At 45.4% G+C, this 23280-nt stretch overlaps 2 protein-coding genes across 4 annotated transcripts in view; one reads left to right on the top strand and one right to left on the bottom strand.

The window, feature by feature from the left end:
- The window catches only part of LOC311031027 (mitochondrial import inner membrane translocase subunit tim16-like), a 91263-nt gene that overhangs the window by 44618 nt on the left and 23365 nt on the right, over positions 1 to 23280 (top strand). The gene's annotated exons all lie outside the window — the stretch shown is intronic.
- Positions 848 to 22475, bottom strand: vasnb (vasorin b). 2 transcript variants are annotated; one of them, XM_084037124.1, is made up of 3 exons: positions 22237 to 22475; positions 16588 to 16646; positions 848 to 4788 (listed from the first exon to the last, which is right to left on the bottom strand). In XM_084037124.1, exon 3 carries the CDS (start codon positions 4779 to 4781, stop codon positions 2703 to 2705), a length of 2079 nt encoding a protein of 692 aa, XP_083893250.1. In that variant the 5' UTR covers positions 4782 to 4788; positions 16588 to 16646; positions 22237 to 22475; the 3' UTR covers positions 848 to 2702. The 2 variants fall into 2 exon arrangements, with proteins under 2 accessions (XP_083893250.1, XP_083893249.1); XM_084037123.1 differs by having other exon boundaries at positions 16588 to 16650; positions 22243 to 22475.

Raw genomic sequence — 23280 nt, 5'->3', positions numbered from 1 at the left:
TCACTCATTAGTCTCAGGCCAGTGAGTCATTCATAATGGTTAAATCCAATTACGATCTTAACTAGACTGTTTTCAATCATAATCTTTGTTTCCATTTTGCCTGCAGCTCACTGCTGGTAAGGAAGAATTCCAAGACCTCTAGTCCACTTAAAGCAGCACATTAAGCAGTCTTGTTAAAAAATATATTAGGGGTGTTTGTGCACTGTTAAATGTAACAAAAGAGAACCAAATACTTTTATAGAACACTCGCACATTAATGAATCATTAATCACATCACTTTGGAAATTGGGAATGGATGATTCGGCAATTTTTGCCCACGGATGGCAATGTTGCCCTATTGCTTAGCTGTTCGGCCAACCACTTTGGTCCAGACTGAAATATCTTAAAGTATTAGATGGGATTGCTTTGTGAATGTTTGCACAGACATTCATGGTGGCCAGAGAATGAAACATGCAAGCTTTGGCGCTGCCTTGACATTTCCTCTAGCGCCACCTCAAGGTTGATATTTTTGCTTTTTGTCAGAAAGATTGACATTCATGATTCCAAGATGATGATGCTGGTGATTATTGCTCATTATCTTTAAATACGTAAGTAAGTGCTAAATTAAGATGGAGCAAATGAACAAATCCACCAGCACATACACACAGACACAAACATTGACTAATGTGGGGGTGAAATCCAGAAAAATGACATCCAAACCTTTGTTCCCTTCTCTCTTTCTTTAACTCCCCCTCCTGTGATGCGGCTTAAAAGGAAAGGGAAGGTAATGACAAACATAATCCCCCCCAATTGCCCAGTCATACAATCAAAACAGGTGGAAATTACAAAAAAAGACAACTTGACCCAGTTTATTTTTCGGATATTCATTTAATGATAATATCACTTTTTCCGCTTGTACAAATAAGGTCACGAAATATAAAATAAAAAAGAATGCATGACAACAAAGAGCTTCCCAAAATAAACAGGGAAAAATTAACAATCACATCGAAAATATTTTTGGGTTATCTTCAATGTATTTTATTTTACAGACAAACGCTCAAATTGCATTGCTTGATTGTTTGTTTGTGTGGTTTGTTGTTGTTACCGTGGAAGGGGACTGTTAATTACATTTACAGACATTCACAGATGTGTCTTTGGTGTGTTTGCCTATAGGTAGAGTTGTTTGCCTCTTAATGTACTCCTTGGCATGCGGGCAGCTGGAGGGCCTAACAGATAGTAAGTTGCCTGCAGGTCTTTGCACAAGACAGAACATGTACTTGCCTTATCACTGAAGTTGACAGATGTACACACACACACACACACACAAAATGAGTCCTTCTTTGCCCCATATTTACAGATTTGGATCTCAGCACTGTGTGTCTGCAACATAACCTTCATGTGGATCTCCCACTTTGCAAGTCTCATTGTCCTCTACACGACACTTCAAAGAAGTCCGTTCCTCGCATGAATCCAACCTTTCTATGGTCTTGTTTGGTGTCGGTGAACAAAGCTTGGACCCTCCTTGCCAAGAAGGAATTATGCACAGCATCGGCTGTTTTTACTCAATACACAACCACTTTGCTTGTTGTGGGCCAGGTCGAGTAGCATGTTGTACGTGAATTGCGGTCTAGGGATGAAACTACGTTTCCCTTGATGTGAATATAAATAATAAATAAAGCCTCTGAAGTTTTCTTTTGCTGTGGTTTAGTCATGCGAGTACTTACTGTATTTAAGGCAAGCTCTAAACTGTATAAGACTCAGCAGTGCAGCACTGAAACTAATCCATGCGCACCTTCTCCCTTTGTGATGGCGAAGCAGGCTGAGGGCCTCAGAATCGAGAAGGGGGATTTAGCCTTCAGTCTGTCCAGAATCACATCTACTTAGACTGTCTGACATTCTAGGGGTAAAGCCCTTTGATTGACTTTGCTGGTACCAAACGAGTTTTAATCTTCAAAGATTTTAATCTGCTGTTTTGTCTGTTAGTCACAAGCGGTGGGTGGGTGTGGTTGTGAGTGGGAGGGTGGAGACTATAGAGGGCTAATAACAGTCAGAATGTTGCACAATAAAAAAATGTACATAAAGACACAAGTATAAAAAAAATACATACAAAAACAAAACAAATCACAAGAGTTTTAGAGCCAAATAAAGCAATACAAGCATCAGCTATTTTCTCTGCACAACTTCATTTGGGTCATTCACAGCAAGCACTGATCCCTTTGGGTAGTACTGAGGAGTTACAACATACAGCAAAAATATTGCTGAGAGACTGTTTAGTTGGGCTGGTGTGGTGGGGAAAGAGCAGCGCAACCCCATGTCAGTGCACTCTCCTTTATGGACAGATAAAAGAGGGCCTGATGTCGCCATGTCCCTTAACCCCTGGGTTCAGCAAATGACAGCATACCATCAGTCCCAGCACCACATGATGGAAGCTGAGAGGTTTCCATTCCAGCAAATGTGAGTGAGGAAATATTATAGAAACAGAATGAGTGTAAATGGAGTAGAGGCACTTTCAATGCTTTTTAATTGAACGTTTTAATGTCTACTTAGACAACCAGAGGACATTGAGTTAAACATATGTCCAGTTTCTCTTTTGCTTGTTGGCTGGCTGGTATTGTGTCCTCCACTTTCAAGACAGCATTAGCTGCTTTCTGCTTTCCGCGGTGGGAAAAACAGAGCTGAAGAATTAAAATCCTCCTTTAGGTCTGAGTAGTCACAGCCTGGTGTCAAAAGTAGGAAGGCTTGTGTGAAGTCATATTGTTATTTGATGTGCAGTGATCCTGTAGTAGCAAAACTTCGTATTCCAGATTGCCATTCTGAACAGCAGGTTCAGGGATCATAATTTGGGGCTGTTTTTGAGGCAGTGCCCCATTGTCCAAACCAGCCTTCACCCCATCCAACTCTAGCTGGCAGGGCTCACATTCTAGGTCCATGTGGCCCTTGGCCCTCTTCCTGCGAAGATAGCATACCACTCCTACTGCAATTGCTATCAGTACCAGCAGTAGCAAGATGGCCATTGCAGGTACCAGCATGGTGGTCAACCTCTGGTCGTCAATCTGTGCATCAGGACCCTTTCCACTTTCAGCAACAGTATGAGCCTCGGTGCAGACACTGTCTGTACCACTAGGGGCACCTAGTGGACTGGCACACACGGTGTAGGTGGAGTTGGGCTTCAGGCCTCTCAGTCTATACTCTGGGAAGGACGCTGGCAGACTGAGTTGAATCGGCCTGCGGTCTGGCCCAGAGAGATTGCGGTAGGTTAGACGGATTCCACGGATGTAAGGCCGCATTTCAATGTAGCGGTGGAGGTCCAGCAGAATTGAGGTTGCAGTTGCTTGATGTGAGCTGATGTCTGGTGCATCTACACTGTCCGTTTCAGTGAAGATGTCAGGTTCAGGTGGTGATGGCACGTGATGGTTTTGGACTTCACAATACATTCCAGAGGTGCCATGCGGACAGGTACATTCTACTTGACCATCCTGGGCCAAACGGCAAGTACCCCCATTCAGACAGGTGTGAGGGGGACAGAAATGCTTGTCGCCTGGGTCCATACTGCTGCTACTGGGGGATGCAGGGGCAGGGGGCAGGGGAGAGTCATCATCTTTGTCTGTTGGGTTGTCACTGGCCCTGGGGACTGGTACAGCTCTAGTAGTACTTGGGATGGTAGTGGTAGGAACAGGTAGGGTTGTTGTCGTCTTGACAGTACTAGTGGTGACTGTAGTTGTAGTAGGACAGCCAAAATCCCTGTGGTCCAGTCTTTCCAACACCTTTCCAGCATTGATAGGTGGAAAATGGCAGCGGGTCTCTTCTGTCCTCTCCAGGGTGATGCTCTGAGCTCTCAGCCATCTTGGGAACCATGCTAAGGTACAGAGACAGTTGAAGGGGTTCTCTGCGACTGTGAGCTTCCTTAGGTGGGGTAAGAGCTGGGAGAACTCTTCAGGAAGGCCCTGCAAACTGAGGCTGCTAATGTCCAACTCCTGCAGCTCCCCAAGGTTCTGCAGGTCCTGAACCTTAAGAGGGCCCATCGGGTTGCCAGCCAGGCTCAGGTGAATCAACCCCTGGGTCTCCTTTAGCGCTGAAGGGAAGGACTCAAGTTGGTTTCCTGAGATGTCCAGTTCATGGAGATTCTTTAGACTTCCCATGAGCTCCTTATTCAAGCTGGTGAGCCCCACTCCACCCAATTTCAATGACTCAAGGTTTGGGGTCTGGAGATCTGAAGCACCCAGGACGGGTAAGACATTAAAGCGAAGGTCCAGCAGCAGAAGTCGGGGCATTGAGAGAGCAGGCAGGGATGTCAGCTGGTTACCCTGCAGTTTGAGTTCGAGCAGATGCTCCAAGGCATTAAAAGCTGCATGGTGGATGGTCTCGATATGATTACTATACAAATAAAGGCGCTCAAGTAGTGCCATACCCTGGAAGCATTCCTCTGAAATGTGGGTGATCTGGTTTGATGACAAGTCCAAGTTTCTCAAAGATGACAAAGGTTCAAACACCCTATCAGTAAGTTGAGTCAATTTGTTTTGACTGAGGTCCAGCATCTCCAGGTTCTCCAGACCATCAAAGTCCTCAGTTGTCAGGCCCTCAATACCGTTGCCGAACAGGTAGAGACTTTTTGTGGTTGGGGGTACTCCCTTGGGCATGGTAGAGGAGCGTCTCTGGAAACATAAGATGGATTCTGGCGTGGAACAGGAGCAGCCCTCTGGGCAGTCGCTGGACAAGGTGCCATCAGGAAGGATGAGGAAGAGCAGAAAGGGCATCAGCGGAGTGAGAAAGACCTTCATGGCGCTGACTCTTTCTCTCTCCATGCTCAGCCTAGAACAAGAGAACATATAAACTGTCAGTGACTTGCGTAATCCTCCAGTGAAATATACAGTAAATGCTGATAGTAGATACAACAGTAATACAGATGCAGCATAATGTTGAATTTCTTGAACAAAGCATATTTTGTGCCTATATCTTCTAGTTTCTGAACAAGCCCAGGTCAGCTATTGATTCACTGCGTGGTTCTTTAATATGTTTCAAAGAGTGAGATTACTATCAAAGGTTTGTGCATCACCAGTGATCAAAGGCAGTCTTTTGTCACAAGGTCTCTCAAACAATAGGGCTGTAGCCATGACCTCAGGCTTCAGAGGGAGTTTTCTGCTAAATTCTGGGAGAGTTGACATAGTGGCGTCTTGCCATGCTTTTCTGGCGAAAGTAGGGCCACAGTGTTCCTGCAGTGATCTGTGTAATATATACTATTGCAGGAGGCAAACACTTTGTTATATATATGTTAATATCTCCACTGCACACACAGTGGTTGTAGTCGGGTCACAGTTCTCCATATGTCTGTGACAGACTTCATAGCCTATGAAACACAGCAGCAGCAGCAGCATGTGTTGTGTTTCTGAGATGATGTATCAAAGTGAAAACACAGAGTGGCTCTGAACTTTTTTTCCTGTCTCTCCGGACCCACTGAAACAGTCAAAAGCTTCACATACACACTCTCAATGATTCTCCATAAACACTGCTCTGCTCTCTCCAGTTTCATATAACCATACCGTGTCAAGTTTGTTTGGCTGTATGTCTGCCATACAGCACGTGGCCACGCATCTGTGGGTGATTTACTCTTGTGGCGTTCTAAACTTGGCGAGAAGCTTCACTGATAGGCTGGAGCTGCTTCCCTGACTATAGACGCAGTATAAATAACCCACTCTTCTAATGTTGTCACTACACAGACTGACTTTTTGACATGTACAGAACCTGGAAAGAGTATCATCAGGTAGATATGTTCATGTGATTCAAACCCATACTTGAACCCAAACCTCCAAAAACAAACGCTGTGATGCAGCCTCAACAACAAAGTCTTCGAAAGGGCTGAAAAGGAGGGAGGGAATGATGGAAAGGAGAGAGGAATGAGGGAAGATAAATAACAAAGTTGTTGCCGATAAAAGTCTGTGTGGCAATTTATCATCCTCTGCTATCGAGTGAGAGAACCTTGGGGAGAAGAGGCAACATCTCTATCTGTTAACGGTTTCTCTTCCTTAGATAGCAGTTTGTCTTCTGTCTTTTAACTCTTCAGAAAGTCAACAGAAACCACTTCTTTGTCCTTAACATTAAACCAGAGACCCTTGCCTAATTTGCTCAAATATACAATTCCCATGATATCATGGGATTACTTTAGTTGATTTCAGAATATTTTATTATATATAGTTTATTGACTGGAGACGAGGAGAGTGAATAGTATAACCTTACTTTTTTAACATTTATGATGCCCAAAAGCAATGTGTGTTGGTTGACTGGAATGCTTGGGGGAGCTTACTTTAGGGCCTTAAATGGTGTAGATGTTGATGTCCTCACTACACAAATACCTGAATAAGAAGCCAAGTATGTGTGACTTACAATTTTACACCGATGGAGTACACACACACACACACACACACACACAGAGAGAGAACACTATGTTCTCACTGCTTTACTTAGGGTTGTGGCACATTGTACAAGAAATGTCAAAGAAACTAATTTGGACGTTTTATTTTCCTAATTTCCCTTTCTTCTTCTTTGTTCTTTTCCTTAATTCCAAGCGATACATCATTGTTTTGTACACTGGTATCTATTAGATACACAACAATTAAACCAGGCTGTACAATCACAGTTCTTATTTATACCTTATACCTCGTCAGCAACATCCACGTTGGGGAAAATAGCGTATAGTGTCAATACCTACTGCGTCTGTCCTCTGTTTATAGTAAAAAATTAAATGTAGCTTACAGTAGCATCAGAGCTGCTGCCAACTTGAATATGTTATCCTTTTTAAACTTAATTTGCTGCTCTTTCCTTTCCTCAAATTTCAGAACTTGGAGGGGAGATCAAGGTTTTTTTATTTTTGTTCATCAGAAAGTTGGAGGAAGGGTATCATCTCATCACACCACAGCCATGCCATTTATTTTCCCTTCAGCATACTTTTCTTTCTGCTCCTCCTTGAAATTGTAACCTTCTTGGAAAGATTCCCTGATGTCTTATTTTTCCCTCTCCAGTGTATACCCTAAACGCAATCATGGCTTTCCCTGCCAACACGCTACTCGTATTATTCTCATAACTCTTACAGACAGGGTAGAAAGGTTATTCCGTTCAGCCAGACTTCGATAGCACGACCCTACTCAAAAACCAATGACTTGATTGAACAAAATGGGTAACTAGTTTTAAGAGTCAGCACCTGCTAACAGTACAGAAAAACTACCTGAACTTTGGCAGCCATGCAGAAAAGTTGGATCCATTTAATGTTCCAGTTGTTTATGTAAAGTCTTGTTCAGAAAGTAGAGATAACATCTGATGGCAACAGTTTGCTGTCGGTTACACCTGAATGGGCAGGATAGCTAAAGGGTTGCAGCCCTCCATAATTTACAGAGCGTGCATGGAGAAATTTACTTTACCAGGTAAATAATTACATGTAAGGGGATGTAAAGGATTTTTTTTTAGTGGCTGGGGAGGAGTCAAAAGTAAGAGCATTTTATTTGCTCTTAGAAATAAAAGTTGTAATTGCTGTAATCACATAAGTTCATAAGCCAAAACCTTTAAAACACATAGTAACATAGGAAAATACAGATTTCATTGCAGGGCTCAGAAATGATGACGGTAGAAAAGGTGTGTCTGCCGTGCAGCGTATGTGTACAGAAGAAGGAAAACAAAAGGATTTGGGAAGATAAACGGGAGATGGAGGGGATAGGGAGAATCATGCAACAGCTGGAGCGTATGCAGATGGTCTCAGGTTTTCATATCATCACTGTGTGTGGGGCGCTGCATTTCAGCTTCAGGATATTGCACGTGTGTGTTTGTGTTGAAGAGACACATACTTTATGTAAAAGGGTGTCTATTCAGAACAACCCCTGCATGCACTTTGCTGTTTGTCTCTGAGAAGTATCATATGTGTCTAGTTATCCAAAAAATAAATCTCCTTCCTTTCCGGAGATAGAGAAACTTGACTTTGGTACATTATATCAGGGCCAGAGACGGCTATAGGGGTTTCGGTGCCAGAACTTACAACAACATCAAGGCGGCCGTGAGAGGGGGAAGGAAGATAAAAAACGGAGAATATTTTTCTTAGTAACTCAATGTCGTGATTCTAACGTAGCTTCCCGGGGCAGATTGTTTATTTGAGTGTGCCTCATTCCAAACTGGGCCGAGCACATCTGATAACCCAGCGGAGGAGAAACTGTGGTGGAAGTGGACGAGGAGGGGTCCAGTCAGTGAACGCTGCCAGATCGCAGATAAACCCGCAGCTTGCTAGGTTAGATTCTCCTGTTTTCTTTTCTTTCTGGATATGAGTGACTGGTGCGGGTCTTATCAGTGGGTAAGATAAGGCACAATTGTGGCGTCACTACAGTTCAGATCCACAGTATACTGTCGTGCTGAGTGACTCCTGGCTGTATGGCTTCAGTGTTTTGAAGTGTGTGCAGGTGGAGGGCCCACAGAGAGATAGTAGAAAGACAGGCTTGTCATCCTGCACAAGGAGGAATGCCCCCCCTCCCTCCTGCCTTCCTCCTCCTCCTCTTCTCTTGAGTTGTAATTTCCTTTTTGCTCCCCTGTGCGCTTGTTGAGACATTCCTGAGACAGGCAGCAGCTGAGTTTGAAAAAGTGAGCTTGTCTGTCTCACGGGCTTGGCATTTAGAGATTAACATGGAGTCTTTAGGGGTTTACAAACAGGCGATGGATTATGATGCTGGGCAGTCAACCATCTCTGTGACCATATCTGTTATATAACAATTGATCTTGCATCCGTGTTTTCTTTATGCTTGAGTCTAGGTTTGTGGGATTAAAAAATGAGGTGTATGTGAATTCACCTGAGGGGCAGAAACCCTAAAGAGAAAATACTATGAAAGAAGCATGGGAACGTCTTTGCACAACGCTAAGTGGAACACCTGGCCAGCCCCTTGAAAAGAAAAAAGTCACTAAGAAGGGGAATAAGGAAGAAAAGCATTTCCCCTCTCCCTCAGCTGACTTATTATCCTGCGTTTTCTTTCTTTTCAAGATGAGTAAAAAAAAGGGAAAGAAAACAAAAGCGGGGGAACGGCAGAGACAAAAGCAGGTTTCTGTCAGCAGGGGCACCGGGGTGGAGAGGTGGATAAGGCTTGTCTGTGGGAGGGTGAAGTGGGCTTCAGCAATTAAATCCCGGCAGGCCAAGCGTCAAGAGCCCTTATCTTCAGAGCTGAAGGCCAACACTGAGGGGCAACGAAAGGTACAAGAGGGGGGAAGAAAACTGCAGTGCGTGTATGGGTGTGGAGGAGCCGCAGGTCACCGTGCACTTGCATAATTCAGCCGGCCTGGCTAGAGACAGGGGGCACCACGCCAAGTCACAGTAAGGGGATAAGGCTGCACACTACAGTGTGCATACTCCCATTAAAGAGGCCCCCTTCTCTTCTGGGACTTAATCTATTAAAGGAACAATACTTATGCTATGTGCATTAGAGTGTGATCTACAGGGTTGTAGGTCTGGGGATTCAGTTCACTGTGATTCTACATGCTCCTCATGTAGATTTACTATAGTAGCACAGGGACGTTAATTCACATTGGTTGTAAATGATAACTTACACACATCATGAAGGCTGAGCTGAGCCCTCAAACCCCCCTTATTTCCCATGTCCCCTCTCTATTTTTGCCCCTTTTTCCACCCCTGACCCGATGAGAAGACAAAGAAATCCACACACTCCCATTATTCCCATACATATCTCCTGTCAGCAACATCCTTGCTGCAGCCAGACCCCGTTATCAGTGGGGGTTATCCGTTAACACGACAAAGGGGTCAAGAGAGAGAAACAAGAGTTGTGTAGAATGTCCGAGGATGAAAAGATGACTTGAGGAAGCGCAGCAGAGAATGGAGCATGTTTGTGCAAGTTTGTCATGCAGACACACAACTACGCGCATGAAAATGTCAGCAATGTGAGTCAGTACGTGTGTAATGCTGTGAAGTATTTAAGGTATGTGCTAATGCCTCTCTATTGTAGTGCTTTATTGCTGTTGTACCTGTTAAACATACTATATAAGACCAGTAAACAGACTGTGCATCATCGTCGTCCAGGGTTTTCCGGCATAGCAGGAAAGCAAAATTGTTTTCCTTTTATTTACACTGAAAATAAATCTGATCACACGAAAGCTAATGTCTGTTTTATTTCGTAACTTTTTCCTGTCAAGATGCTCAATTTTGTGAAAAGACGAACAACAGGTCCAAACATAAAAACTGGGCTGCCTAAAACCTATATAATAGTGCTATATGTATAAGCTATAGTAGTAGCTTTTCTAAAAAAAAAAAAAGAGGGAGATGATTTTCCAAAATATGCTCTATTAACTGTGCACTGGCATCAAGATCAGAAACGCAGACAGGGAAGAGGAGGACGTGTGGAATGAAGGACGGATGATAGTTTTATGTCTTTCTCTGGCAATACTCATCTTGAAGCCACAATATCATTGTGGGGCTTTGTAGTGGTATGAAGGGGGATTATGGGCCATAATAGTTTTACAATGTACTGCACAAACAAAGCTTTCCAACTGATTTCAGCCCGACCACAAGAAAAGACCCTGTAATGGTCACATCTATCGTGTATCAGTTGTGCCAGTGCTGATTGATGCCAAAGGGTTGTCATTTTAATCAAAAACAAACAGCCACTTAACCAACAGGCAGTTTCCTGTCGGGCCGCCTCCCAGTTACAGACTTTAGTTTTCTAATGCCTTCCCTCAATCTGCACTTTCTGCTCCATACACTCTGCACGTCTAAATGAGTTGGAAAACAGCGTATTATTGGAGTGAAAGGCGGCCCTTTTCATCTCAGGATTTATGCTTTTAACCAAGCCTGCGTATAAGGACAGTGTGAAGCCTTACCATTAGAGCCTGCAGCTGGACAACTTGAAAGAGAGGATAATATACAGTCCAGGGGTGAGTGGGAGGGTAGTGAAATAGTAAAACTCTCAAAAACAATGTATATTTGCTGCACTTTTGGAGCGATATGAGGCAACTCTGTTTGGTTTTCTGATAGTTATATCTTGCATTTGTGCGTAAGAACTATGTTTGATTGTATAATAAAACATTAAATGAATCTGGTCCGATAGCATCAGTGGAAAGGACAACAAAGCCTGTGAACCGGTGAGTCAGAGAGCGACTCTTTGAGGTCAGAGGTCAGACTCAGATTAATGTTTCCACTGTTGCTCGGTATTCTGTGTCCTCTGTTGTAACTGTGGGCCCAGACAACACAGATAACAGGCCCTGTTTGACACGGGCACACACCCAGCTCCGGTTACACACACGTACACCTGAAGCTCGCTGGTCCTCGTCTCCACAACAGGTGCTTTCTCTGATCCTCCAGGGCAAGGTGAAACCCAAAACCACCGGAGTGTGTCTGAGTAAATGATGCGACTTGCGCAAAAAGCTCTAGCCTCAGCCTCGGCCGGCTGCCTCAGAGCAGAGGGCAGGCGAGAGGGGAACGGAAGCAGGCCCGAGGTGGGCGGTCGAACAAGACCAGAACTGGGACTCTGCAACAGCAAGTCTGCCTCCTCGGAGCTTTGGAGCCAAAAGGTCAGGCACTACGAGTTCCAAAAGGAAATGTGGACCATTTCCTTTAGTTTTATTGCTGAAGGATATGACAGATGGTGCTGGAGTCGTTATTCTTGATTTAGTTTTAATAAAGGCACACATGAGGGCAGACACAGGGTCTCTCTGAGTTTACACACAGTGTCCTCTTGTTTTGACCATCCCAGTCTCAACACTGACACGCGTCTTTTATCACCGCACCCTGCCCTGTGACCTCTCGGGACAGATTGTTATTCGGGTCACATTGCATCTGTCTGAGATCTTCACCACAGGACTCTCCCATTACACAGACAACACGGGCCTCATCTGTCTTCTCATTTCTCTAGGGGTTTTTTTTTTTTTTGCACTTGCAACTTTTTGTCAATCTTGTGCCGCATCCTTCTCTCTCTTTCTCTGTTTATCTTCACTTTTCTCTCAGACGCAGAAGCAAACTAGTCACAGTCTAATGAGTCCAAAAAGACACGGTTAATCCGACTTCTTGCTGGACTCCCTCCAGGTCTTGGTCTGTGCCTTCATATCCTGTGCACGACTATTCACGCCTCCTCCCAGAACCAAAAACTTCATTGTACTGTCTGGATCACTGATCCTGCGAGTGGTTTCATCCTGACAGGACTCCCAAAGCCAACTGGGTCTCAGGCAGCGTATCAAATCGACTCCTCTTGACAGACTTCAAAACGCCCGAGAGAGCCTGGCCTTGAGCGGAGACAGGGCAATGTTTGTCCTGCGTGTGTGCTTTTGGTTAGAAGTGGCTGGACGGACCAGTTTTATCAGTCAGCCACAAGCCTGGAGTGATGTGCACACTCCGGCACTCTGCCTACCCCTCAAACATTCATTCCAGCTCCAACACGACTGCAATACCAGTTTGTCACCTGGCTACATGATGCTTATCTTCCTCCCGCCAAATACAGATTGTTTGTTTCTTCCATTTTGGAAACATGCACCTTTTTTTTTTTTTGTATCTGTCTATATCAAGTCACCCAAGGACATTCTCGAACTATCTTTCTCATCGTCTTTGTATCAAAGATCCGGGGCTCGATGTTGATGCTGTTTGTGCCTTTGTCCTTTGTTGCAACAGCCCTGTGTAAGAGTTCAAATTAGAGCACAACTAAATCAGAGGGTGTGTATGAGTCATGCGGCGGGCAGGCATTCAGAGCGACCGGCTGACTGGCAGGCTGACTATCCTTTATAGACAAACAGTGTCGCACGTACTCACTCTCGGCCTGTCTGCTCGTCTGTAGGTGCATCCGGTTCATCTTTCCACTTACTCTTCGGAGTGCACTGTAGTCGCTTATCTCCTCCTCCCCTCCTGGCTGATTGTGTAGAACAGTCCGACTGCATTTCTGTCTACGCGTGTCTTGCTTGACACATCGCGCAAATATTTCTCAAATTGCCTCGTCGCCCTGTCTTCCCCTTTTCTCTTTCCTTTCTCTCAGGTTTGTTCATGTAGCTGGCAAGAGTATGATTGGAATCTGATGCACAACCATGTATCTGTCGAAGCTGTACACGAGGCCGACGGCCTTGCGAGTGCTCACGGCTTAAATAATGGGATGGTAAACATAGAGCTAACAGGTAAACACACAACGTATTTACCTTGTTAAATGCAGTTCAGCGTAGACGCTTGGATACTTGGAAAAGGCACGCGCAAACTCACGGCTCATTGGCATCAGTTTACACATGTGTAGTTATATTCAGGCCTGACGGGGGAAAAGTGCACGTGACTCACGTTGTCTGTCTTATAAAAGAATGAAAGAAGGAGGAGACGCGTCGTACAAAGCACCTCCTCTTTGTGAGAGATTTTGTTGACATGTATGGCAATAAAACAGGATGATTGCTATGGCAGGTAGAGGAAGGAAGCAAGTGATTTATTTATGAACTGATGAGTGATTTATTGGTTGTTGTTCACTATTACTCAGGGCATTGGTAGTCCATGGATTGGGCAATATGGAGAAAATGCAACCATATACGGTTGACTAGTGGTGCTTTGATGTAGATATGATATCCAAGGGGGTAAAGGCAAATAATAGAACAGCTAGAAAAGTTTGGCAAATTCAGAAAATAACATGAAAAGATATTATATCGATACAATGATAATACATTGCCAAGCTGTAGTGGAAGGTAAGCTTCAGTCATGTCCATAATAAGTTGTTGTAAACGAATAGTAAATTTGGCCCACGCGGATCTCATTTTGTTCTACACCAGTACCTTCATTTAAAGGCAGGCATTGTTCAACGCTACTTGTTTTTCAGGCCCCTGTTTTCACACCCTTTTCTAAGAGTTCTAGTTTGTGATTTTTCTTGTCATTCTGGCCCGCGGGCTTTTACCCTTCTTAAAAAAACAACGCCAAAAAAAAAACGGACGTGTGCCACACACACTAGATGAATGTGAAATGGAGATCACGGCTGCTGATTAGCGTGTCACAAAGGAATTTATTGTGAAACGGCTGCCCGTGTTGGTGCCGTGCCAGTGCCGCGGAGGCTGGATGGCAAACTGGCACTCACAGTTCCACCGCCGACATACCGCTCCTCCATGGCCTTGAGTGCCCTGCCTTAACCTCCTCTACCAAGACTGTTGACTCGGTTATTACAATACCACAGTGCTTCTACCTCAAGTGGCTAATTAGACAAACAACAGATTTGATTAGTTGTTTCATAGCTGGAGTACAGTTACTTGCCTCCTTTTCCACTGTGAACTGAAGAGTCTGATATTGAATGCCTGTCGATGTTGTCATCGTGACATTTTCACAGATAAACGCCAGCACCCGGGGGGGGCCCAACATCAGTCTTTAATCTCTAGTTTGATTGTCACATTGACGTGCGTGCTCCACTGATTAAACAGGTGAGCACAGCCATCTTAGCCAGCGAAGACATCAGTCAGCAACAGCCTATTAAGACATCAATATTGACCCTCAGCTCTGCAATTTGCCTGCAGCAGGTGCGCACTGCCAGTAGATTCCTCGTATCCAGCACAAACGAGGTGAGGGAGAAGAGAGGGGTGGAGGGTAGTGAAAGAACTAGAGGAATAACCTCCTTTTCCTGTTCAGGCTGAATTGCACAATCCGGTGTACTAAGAAATTCATTGTGCGTTTCTTAGAGGTTAGGGTTTGTTCACTTTTGGATGCAACTGGGATTTTTGTGAGACTCTCGAAACTCATCCGGGTTGTGTAATTTATCACACAGAACAGGTTTGAGTTGAGTTTCTTCACGTTGTTTCCTTGTTGTAATGCAGGTTATGTTCTGTTTGATTTTAAAAAAACTGTTTAACTCGGACATAAATCCTTTGTTTTTACAAGATCAACATTCTCTGAGTAGATTCCCATAGTGTGTGGGATTTAATGGAAACCAATGGATGCCTGGAATGATAGGAAAAAAAACACAACCGCGTTGTTTGCAGACTAATTAACTGTGACGTATGTGATTTGTAGTAAACGGGCTAGAACACAGAAACTGCTGCCTTTACCCCGATGCCTGCTTAAGTCCATTCATGGAATGAAGCAATGGGGCTGTTGTTCTGAGGGGAGATCTATGCCTTCGGTATACAGGATTTGTGTCTGTATGTCTATGCCCTATGGGGGAGTCAGTCACGCTATCATAAACAGAGAACCTGAGATGACCTGTCAGACTGCCAGAGAGAGGGGGGGGGGGGGTGAATGATGCTTTGTTATTGGTGCAGTGAAGAGCAATTTGCCTTTATAAAGAGCAGTTTGTTCGCGTTCACATCCGTTCATACAAGTCATTACGTGAGTACAGTAGATTCCCAGGCTGACCTGTAACACCCAGAACAATGTCTACCTGTGTCTTCACCCACGGAGGAGCACCCATGTTTGCTCTACCATGTTTGCTTCTGGGTAGAACTATTAGCATTATTCAGCCACTATCACACAACACACGCTCGCCGTGCCCTGAGGACGCTAACGAGCATCGGAATGAGCGAGGGAAGTAGCTACGCATCGCATTAATTGGAAACACAGACCGCTAATGGCACTTCGGAGCCCCGACACATGCATGCATTCATATTTTACTACCTAAGTGCACACATTAGGTGTTGCATCGATGTGTAATTGGCACACAGGAAAAAGGCAGGTAATAGACTCATACACAGCTCTAGGAAGAAGGCAGAAACTGTTTATTATGGCATTGAGTAATTGCCTGTGTAGGAAATAATTAACAGCAAGCAAGCAGATACGCTTTGTGCAAATTCCTCAACCTGAGGAATGTTTGCATTCACAGTGGAATCAGCCCCAGAAGAAGAACTCCACTGCTCTCCTCTCTGTTTTTCCCCCAAAGACGACTGGGCTGCTCAGAGAGGTGCTGTAAGGCTATCAGCGAGCGTAGCGGTGTGCGTCCACAGGCCCGCGGCTACGGTCTTGTCCCCGTGTGTATGTGTGCGTCTTTACAAGCCCACACAGTCCCCGTCACAGCTCATTGACCACTAGCACAACACAGGAATGAGGCAGGACTGAGAGCGAGCGGCGTGGAAAGTAGAGAAGAAAGTCAAAGCGACCGTTTTCACCAGTAACGCCATAGGAGGTGATAACCACCAGCACATATAAGTGGCTTATTAGTTTTGGTTTTGATTGTTCAAACAAACTTTAAATATATAATTTGTAACTGAAACATTATTTCTTTTTTCGTAGAGGGACCTCACACTGAGCCGATCTTATTTTGCCAGTCGTCATATTTTAAATGTGTTGGGACATAAAGTGAAAAAGAGTTTGATTAAAAAAGAAAACCTTACTGTTGCAACTCCATACCAGAAAGGCACGCTAAGCCTCCTCTTTTCCCTTTCCTCTCTGTAACCCTATAAAGCCTCACTGTATCTATCAAATGCCTTGTGTGTGTTAAGAGAGCTGCTCTTGTTCTCCTGCCCGTCTTGTTAAGAGGCTCAAAGTTGCGTGAAAGGACCCCATTGAGGAAGCAGGGTGTTACGGTTAACACAATAAGGACCGCCTACAGCGTGTGATTTGGTTTGGGTTTTTCTTTTTTTAGATGTAAACATTCAAAGGAATATGACACATCTTATTCACAGTAACTGTCGGATTATTATTGCTTCACTCACCCAGCGAAGAATCTTCCTCTTCTACTCTCGCTCCACTTTTCTTGCTTTCAGGTCCCGTTCTCCCTGAAAACAACACAGCAGTTGTATCTGTTAGCCACATTTATTGCATATCTTCTATTCCCCCCCTCCATTTATATGGAATCCAACCCCCACGTCATGCTTTGTTCACAAAGCAAAACAGGAGGTTTTTTTGCCTGTTAATTGGTTGGATTCCAGCTGTGTGCAGGAGCGTGCTGAGCGCCGGCAGGCCGTGTGGCAGCACAAGAGAATGACAGAGCGGGAGAGGAAGAATGCAGGCCGACCACTCTCCACTCTGTCAGCTCCTTGTCCTGTGGTATCAGCCAATCAGCCGTGTGTGTGCGTGTGTGCAGAGCGTCGACTTAAGCAAACATAACACTGCTACTTTGTGCTTAAAGCACAGTTTCTGGCGTGATCGGCAAGATTATTGAGTTTCACCCTCTTAAACTGTTCCTGAATCGGTAGCCTCCGAACGAATACAGTATTTATTCTTTGAGCGTGGATACTGGATCGTATGAGTGAGTTTTTAGGGAAACACAAAGTGACCACTTGATAGATAGTTTAATTAGCGGGGGGACGTTTTGGCCGAGAGCAGCATCCACATTTCTTTAATAATGGCCGACTTTGTAGATTTTCATTGAATTGATTTAAGGCCTGCTCATAAAACTGAGATAAGTAGACTGTTAACTCTACACCTACTCACACTGGATCTGCTCACTCGTCCAGTATGTTTCCACTTAATTTTCAAAGGCATATTTCATACCTAAGCCCTGTGTCAAGCTGTCTGTGGCGGCGGACACTGATTGTGTAACACCTGAAACCTCACTTCGCTTTGCAGACGCTATCCTCCCTCTCAGAAAATCCCTTGACCGCGCTGTAAATATTCCGCTTTTCAGTGGAAGTCGGCACTCAAAATAGATGTATCATCTTTACCACTAATCTTCGTGGATGACTGTAGCGTTTTTTTTGTAAAAGACAAAAACGGCCGACAACAATACTCCTCTCCTTTTATGCTGTAACGGCTCAGGCTGCCAACTCCACATGCTTCCATGAGACATTTGGTCTTTAATTTGTGCAGACTGCACCCCGCCAAATCGTTGGTCGTATCTTTTAACCTGCCGGTACCTCTTATTTTCTCTCTTTTCACCATTATTGGTGGACTTCCAGATGTATTCTCATTTGAAGGAGCTATTTTTGTTGTTCCCTTTTTTAGAGGACTGATACTTTTCAGCCTCTCTCTCCACTATAATTTTCTTTCTTCCTCTGTGTTCATCTGTTAAACATAAATATCGCCTCACCCTTCTCCTCCTCTGTTTCTCTTTTTTTCCCCCCCTCTGTGTCACTCCCTTGCTCTTCCCCCCATCTGGTTTAATCCCTCCCAAAGCAGAACGGAGCAGTCTTGCGTTAATGTTGGAACCGCTTTGTAGTGGCATCGTCCAAAACTGCAGGCAATTTGTCCAAATTATAACTCCGAATTTCAGTCCCACCCCAAAACCTGCAGAGGACGGCCGGGATGAACAGAGAAAAAGCTTCATGCTTTGCCGTAGGTGTGTGTTGCCCTGCTTGATATTTAACAAGCTTCTCGTATGTCGAACATGTACGCCAGTGACAAGCTGTGACTTGTGTCACAACCGCTCGGCCGTTGAGCAGTTGACAATATGGCTGATACACAGTGGCATTTATACACAAGCAGGCAAATCCGCACGTATCTCTCAGGATGCCTCTTGCTCTCTGAAGGTGAAGACAGCAGCAGATAACGACACTATTTGTGTCCCCGGCTGCGACGGAAATAGACCATAAACCAGACGGGGACCAGAGAACTCCATTGTCGACCGGTTGTAACGCAAGAGAGCGGCCCTGCGAGTACGTGTCGGCTTGTATGTACGACGTGCCTACATGAGGGTGCGCGTGTGAATGTCACCACTCTGTGACGAACAACGTCTTCGTCGGTCGGTGACCTGACGGTGAGGAGGCAAACACTGGACATTAATGTCTATCTAAGCGATTAAACATTAGAACTATTCCCCCTTTTGGCTTCTGATCAAACAGGTATGTGTGTGTGTGTGTGTGTGTGTGTGTGTGTGTGTGTGTGTGTGTGTGTGTGTGTTGTGCCCTTGCTTTGCTCTTGCCCAGCGAGATCTGGTTCAAGGCTCATTTCCTAATTACAGTGGTGGCCAGAGGTAATTACAACCTTAGATTAAAAGCTGTTTCTCTTTTTTTTTTTACGGGCCCACTGAATTGCAGCAATTTGTGGTGGCTTTCTGGGATGAGCATCCTCCCTCTCATCCTCTCTCTCTCTCTCTCTTATTCTCCATCTGTCTCTCCCTCCGCTCCTGTCCCTCAATACTTAACTGGAAGTAAAAAAAAAAAAAAGCTAGAGAGCATGGTTTCTTTGATTGATGCGCTTTAGAAGTAACTGATAAATCTAACGACAGTGGGCATGTGTGTGTCAGTGGACACGCAGTTATATGGGGTGTGTGCTCTAGCTGGGGCACTCCAAAGCCCTCAGATCCCTTAGTATATGTGTGTATATTTATGCGAGGTTTTGAAGTGGTTCTTCTGAACGCATCATTTGGCCACATCGGCGAGCTCTTCTTCAATTTGGCTTGGCAGGCGTACAGGCTGGGGTTTGCCTCCGCATTCCGCTGGGTCAGCATTGATGTGTGAGGCTGAGGCCCTTTAGCCGGGGGTTTCATTTAAGATGCCTCTCTCGCCACGGCAACGCTCCCCCACCCCCCCCTCCCCACCTCCGCAACACCTGATGAGGGGCACGCTTAAGCCTTTTAGTCCTGACAGAGGAAGAATTTGTACATTTTGTCTCTCACTCACACAGGCCCCTTTGCTAATTGTGTGATTATGCCCTCACTTTCACATGGCCTTGAAAAACAAAATAAACGCACGCACACATATGCCAACTTTCTGCCCTGTCGACTTCCCTCTCTCTGCCTGCTGTGTGAATGTCCCACTCCAGTCCTCCTCTACCTCCACCTCCCCATATCTGTCCTCTCCTCCCTTCGCCAGGCCTCCTCGCCTCAGCACCTGACTTTTAACCCTCTAATCCCTAAGATGCTTCAGGCACTGCCCCTAATTGGCGTAAAACGGAGCTCTGGCGATACGAGGCGCGACGTGAAAATCCTAGTTCAGAGGAAGATGATAGGCAACAGGACTTTGTTGTGATAAGTACATGTACATGCATCACAAGCTCCTTTAAGATGTCTCTAGATCTTCTAAGTCGTGTCTCAACATAGCATATGAAAGAAAAACAACTGTCAATCATCAGCAGCTGAAAACCAAGTGCTCTTATACCCTTTAGCTCTTTGGCACAGATAAAAAAAAAGTGGAATACAGGCTGACACAGTGTTGGCAACCAGATCCCGGAGGGGTTGTTTCGACATCGCTGTCACAGTGGTGTGACAGCGGGCCTGTGCTCAATGGCTCGAATTGTGTTTTATGACGGGGGACTTCTTCGCCTTAGTCATGCTTCCCGTGGGCAGACCAACGTTTAAGAGCATGAAATGTCCCGTGGGGCGGGGATAATCCACCCAGTGTGCATATGTCTCACTTAATGCTCACGCCGGCATGCAGAATTGCACATTTTATTCAGTATATAACGGTATTTTCAACGTCACATCTCAGATACAGAGAAGAAATGAACCCGAGCTCATTTATTCTGTCTCTCTCCTCATATACAGACCTCATGTATCCCCCCCCCCCCCCCTCTCAGTCTCAGCAGTGAGAAGTGTGTCAGTGTCAACAAGCGACTGTACAAACACAACAGTCTGCTGTTCAGAGAGCGCAGCATGCCGGCTCTACATCAGAGAATAACGGGCACAACCGCTCTCTTGTGCTTTAAGTGTTACAATCTGTGCATCACAGCAGCCTGAAAGTTCTCCACATTAGTGTAGGATAATTGGCCTCCTGTGGCTGCTCTGCTGTGTCTGGTAGCCTAATATAAACCAATTACAGCCATTATATACCGTCAATGACACAGTAGCTTCTTCTACAGCATAATGACAGCCTGTGAGGAAACGCATAAAGAGGAAACAAGCAATGCACCGGTGCAGGGGTTAATGGCCGGGCTATTGGAGTAGTTTACGCCGCCTGTTTTTGCCCCTAAGCAAGATTAGGCAATTTTCTATGCCTGTTTGTGGGAGGCTGTTTAAAAGATGGTAATCTTGCTGAAAGCCGGCTGGATCGTGGTCAGAAGACCGTTCTTCCATGAATTAAGCATCTCAGGTGAAAGAGTGTATTTTTTATATATCTCCTTGGAGTTGGGTCATCACCCCGGCAACACAAACCCTGACATAGTTGTAAGGTTTCTTCGAAAAGACCCTTCCCAGAGAATCACAGTACGTCTACGACATAATATGTTGGAGAGATGAGATGATATTATCTGGAGAAAACAGACACACTTGCGGTTCTTTTTCACTCTGTGGAACAGCGGTCGGTCCGAACGCGTCGTGTCATGTCACTTTATTGCATGTTGGTTTATTGCGTGGAGTGGTGGGTCACTCTGAGATTTAATCTTCCAGGAATTTGACCTCATCGCTCGTTGCTCTGCTGCACACATGCCGAAGGAAAGTGATGTCTCTCTAATTTCTGTTTGAACCTCTCTTTGCTGTTTTGCTCATCACTCTCTCCACTCCAACGCCCCTCAGCTAAACATCAGACGGTACCCATGGTGACAGTTTTACGTGTTGTAATGAAATTACCTAGTCATCTTCATAACAGTATTTCAGCTGGTAATTTACATATTTATTATTGTGGGGTGGCACCAATTATTGCTCAAAAGCCTGGACAAAACCACATCAAGATGCATCACTGACTGTCAAACCTGAATCCCTGCAAAATAACACATGGATCCATCTCCACACGTCTCCAGGCAGTCGAAATGTCATCTGGATCAGTTGGTTTTGACCTTCACGCCCCTAAATTACTCTGCATCCTGTTGCCATTGCTGTTGAACTCTCTGATGTGGGACGTTCCCCCGTGTGGCTCCAGAAAGCAGCCTTTTTTCCCCTCTGCGGTGGCCGAGGCTCGGTGCGGTCCAGACGCTCGGCTCGGCCCCTGCGCGCCGCACGGCGTCCTGCGGTCCCACACCAGCCCGCCTCATTACCGCCCCGGCAGCTCCGTGTCGCTCCGCGCACACGCTCGCTCTCCCGGACGCTTGTTTTATTGTCACTACTTGGTGGATTAGTGGCCAATAAAAAACCTGTTACGTCCAATAAGTCGCCGGAGCAGCATGAACTAACTCCTTACAACGAAGAATAATTAAATCTTTCATTTGGATAATAAAAAAAAGAGTGCATTCCTCATGCATACATTACCACCTTACTGTCAACAGGACAGAAACACTGTTGACTTATTCTAGTGAGTTTTCCTAAAGGGAGTTGTCAGACACAACTTAAATAAACGGGATCGGTGACCATGTGTAACAGCGGACATAAACCCGACACGAGTTGTGATTTTGCAGTGAAAGATGATTCGGTTCATTATAAGTGGATCTATTATGTTGTTTTTAATCATATTCCGACGAACCGCATCAACACAACCGTGTTTACGCACACGTCTTGATCCAGGACGCGAGCCCACTAAAAGTGTATCCTCATTTTGTGAGCCAAAGCAGGAAACTCTTACCCTGAACTTCGAAGAAGTAAAGTGTCTCTATCCGAGCGGAGCAGTTCGGCGATATAACTCCAAGAGCGTTAGTTCTCCGTGTGTGCGCGCGCTCTCCAAAAAAACCAAAACAAAAAAGGTTTCTGCGGAACGTATTCAACTTGGAAGGCACGGTCTTCATCAAATCCTTGGAGAGATCCGCCGACCTCCACGTCAAGGAATGCGCTCAAGTGCCGACTCCCTGGACAAAAAGCGCTTTATTGGAGAGCACAGAGGAGAGTCTGGTGGGATGGGAGGGGCGAGGCGAGGCGCACCGCAGCGGAGCGCACTGCTGCACAAACCGGAGCGCAGCGCGCAACTCACCTTGCAGCTCGACTGAGACATTCCAGCCTCCTTCCACTATATCTTAACGCCGACCCGCACGACCTGTTTGAAGCGAGAGGCTCGTTTCAATATTTACTGTTCAGAGATCTTGCGATTCATTGGAGTGATACATTCCTAGCTCTTTTTGTGCCACTGCAGGAGAAACTTAATCCAACACAACATACGTTTCTGAATCAAACACAGTGTCTGAATGTTGACGTGCGAGTTACTGGCATATGGTTATTGAATGCTTCCCTCGCGCCGGTGACAAACTACTCGTCGGCAGCTGGCAGCTCATTTCAATGTCAGCCGGTTCCCAACAAGGTGCAGTAAGGTGATCTAGCTCCCAGGAACCGTGTCACCTCCGATGTGTACTTATAGCCGCATGCCGCAGATTAACCAGAAACTCGAAGCCTCTTGTGTGCACTTGCTTTTTTAGTATTTGTATTAAGGTCGAGCCACGCGCTCACGTCGAGCTTCTGTTCCCTCCGCATGTTGACAAGAAATTGTAAAAAAAAAAAAAAAAAAGGAGCAATAATAATTGAAACCAGGACAAATTTCTCCTTGTGGTGACGTCACTCACCCTTGTGCTGAAGGCTAGAGATGCCAACACAAATATTCAACAAGCAGACCCTGAGGCCTCACACGTGGCCCCTGGAACCACCCCCCCACCCCCCCTGGATCCTCCAGACAAGG

Source organism: Eutrigla gurnardus, assembly GCF_963514095.1.
Source record: "Eutrigla gurnardus genome assembly, chromosome: 20".
In the NCBI taxonomy this organism is placed as follows: Eukaryota; Metazoa; Chordata; class Actinopteri; order Perciformes; family Triglidae; genus Eutrigla; species Eutrigla gurnardus.
The sequence above is the reverse complement of the archived record's forward strand: the minus strand, read 5'-3'. Positions and strand labels throughout refer to the sequence as shown.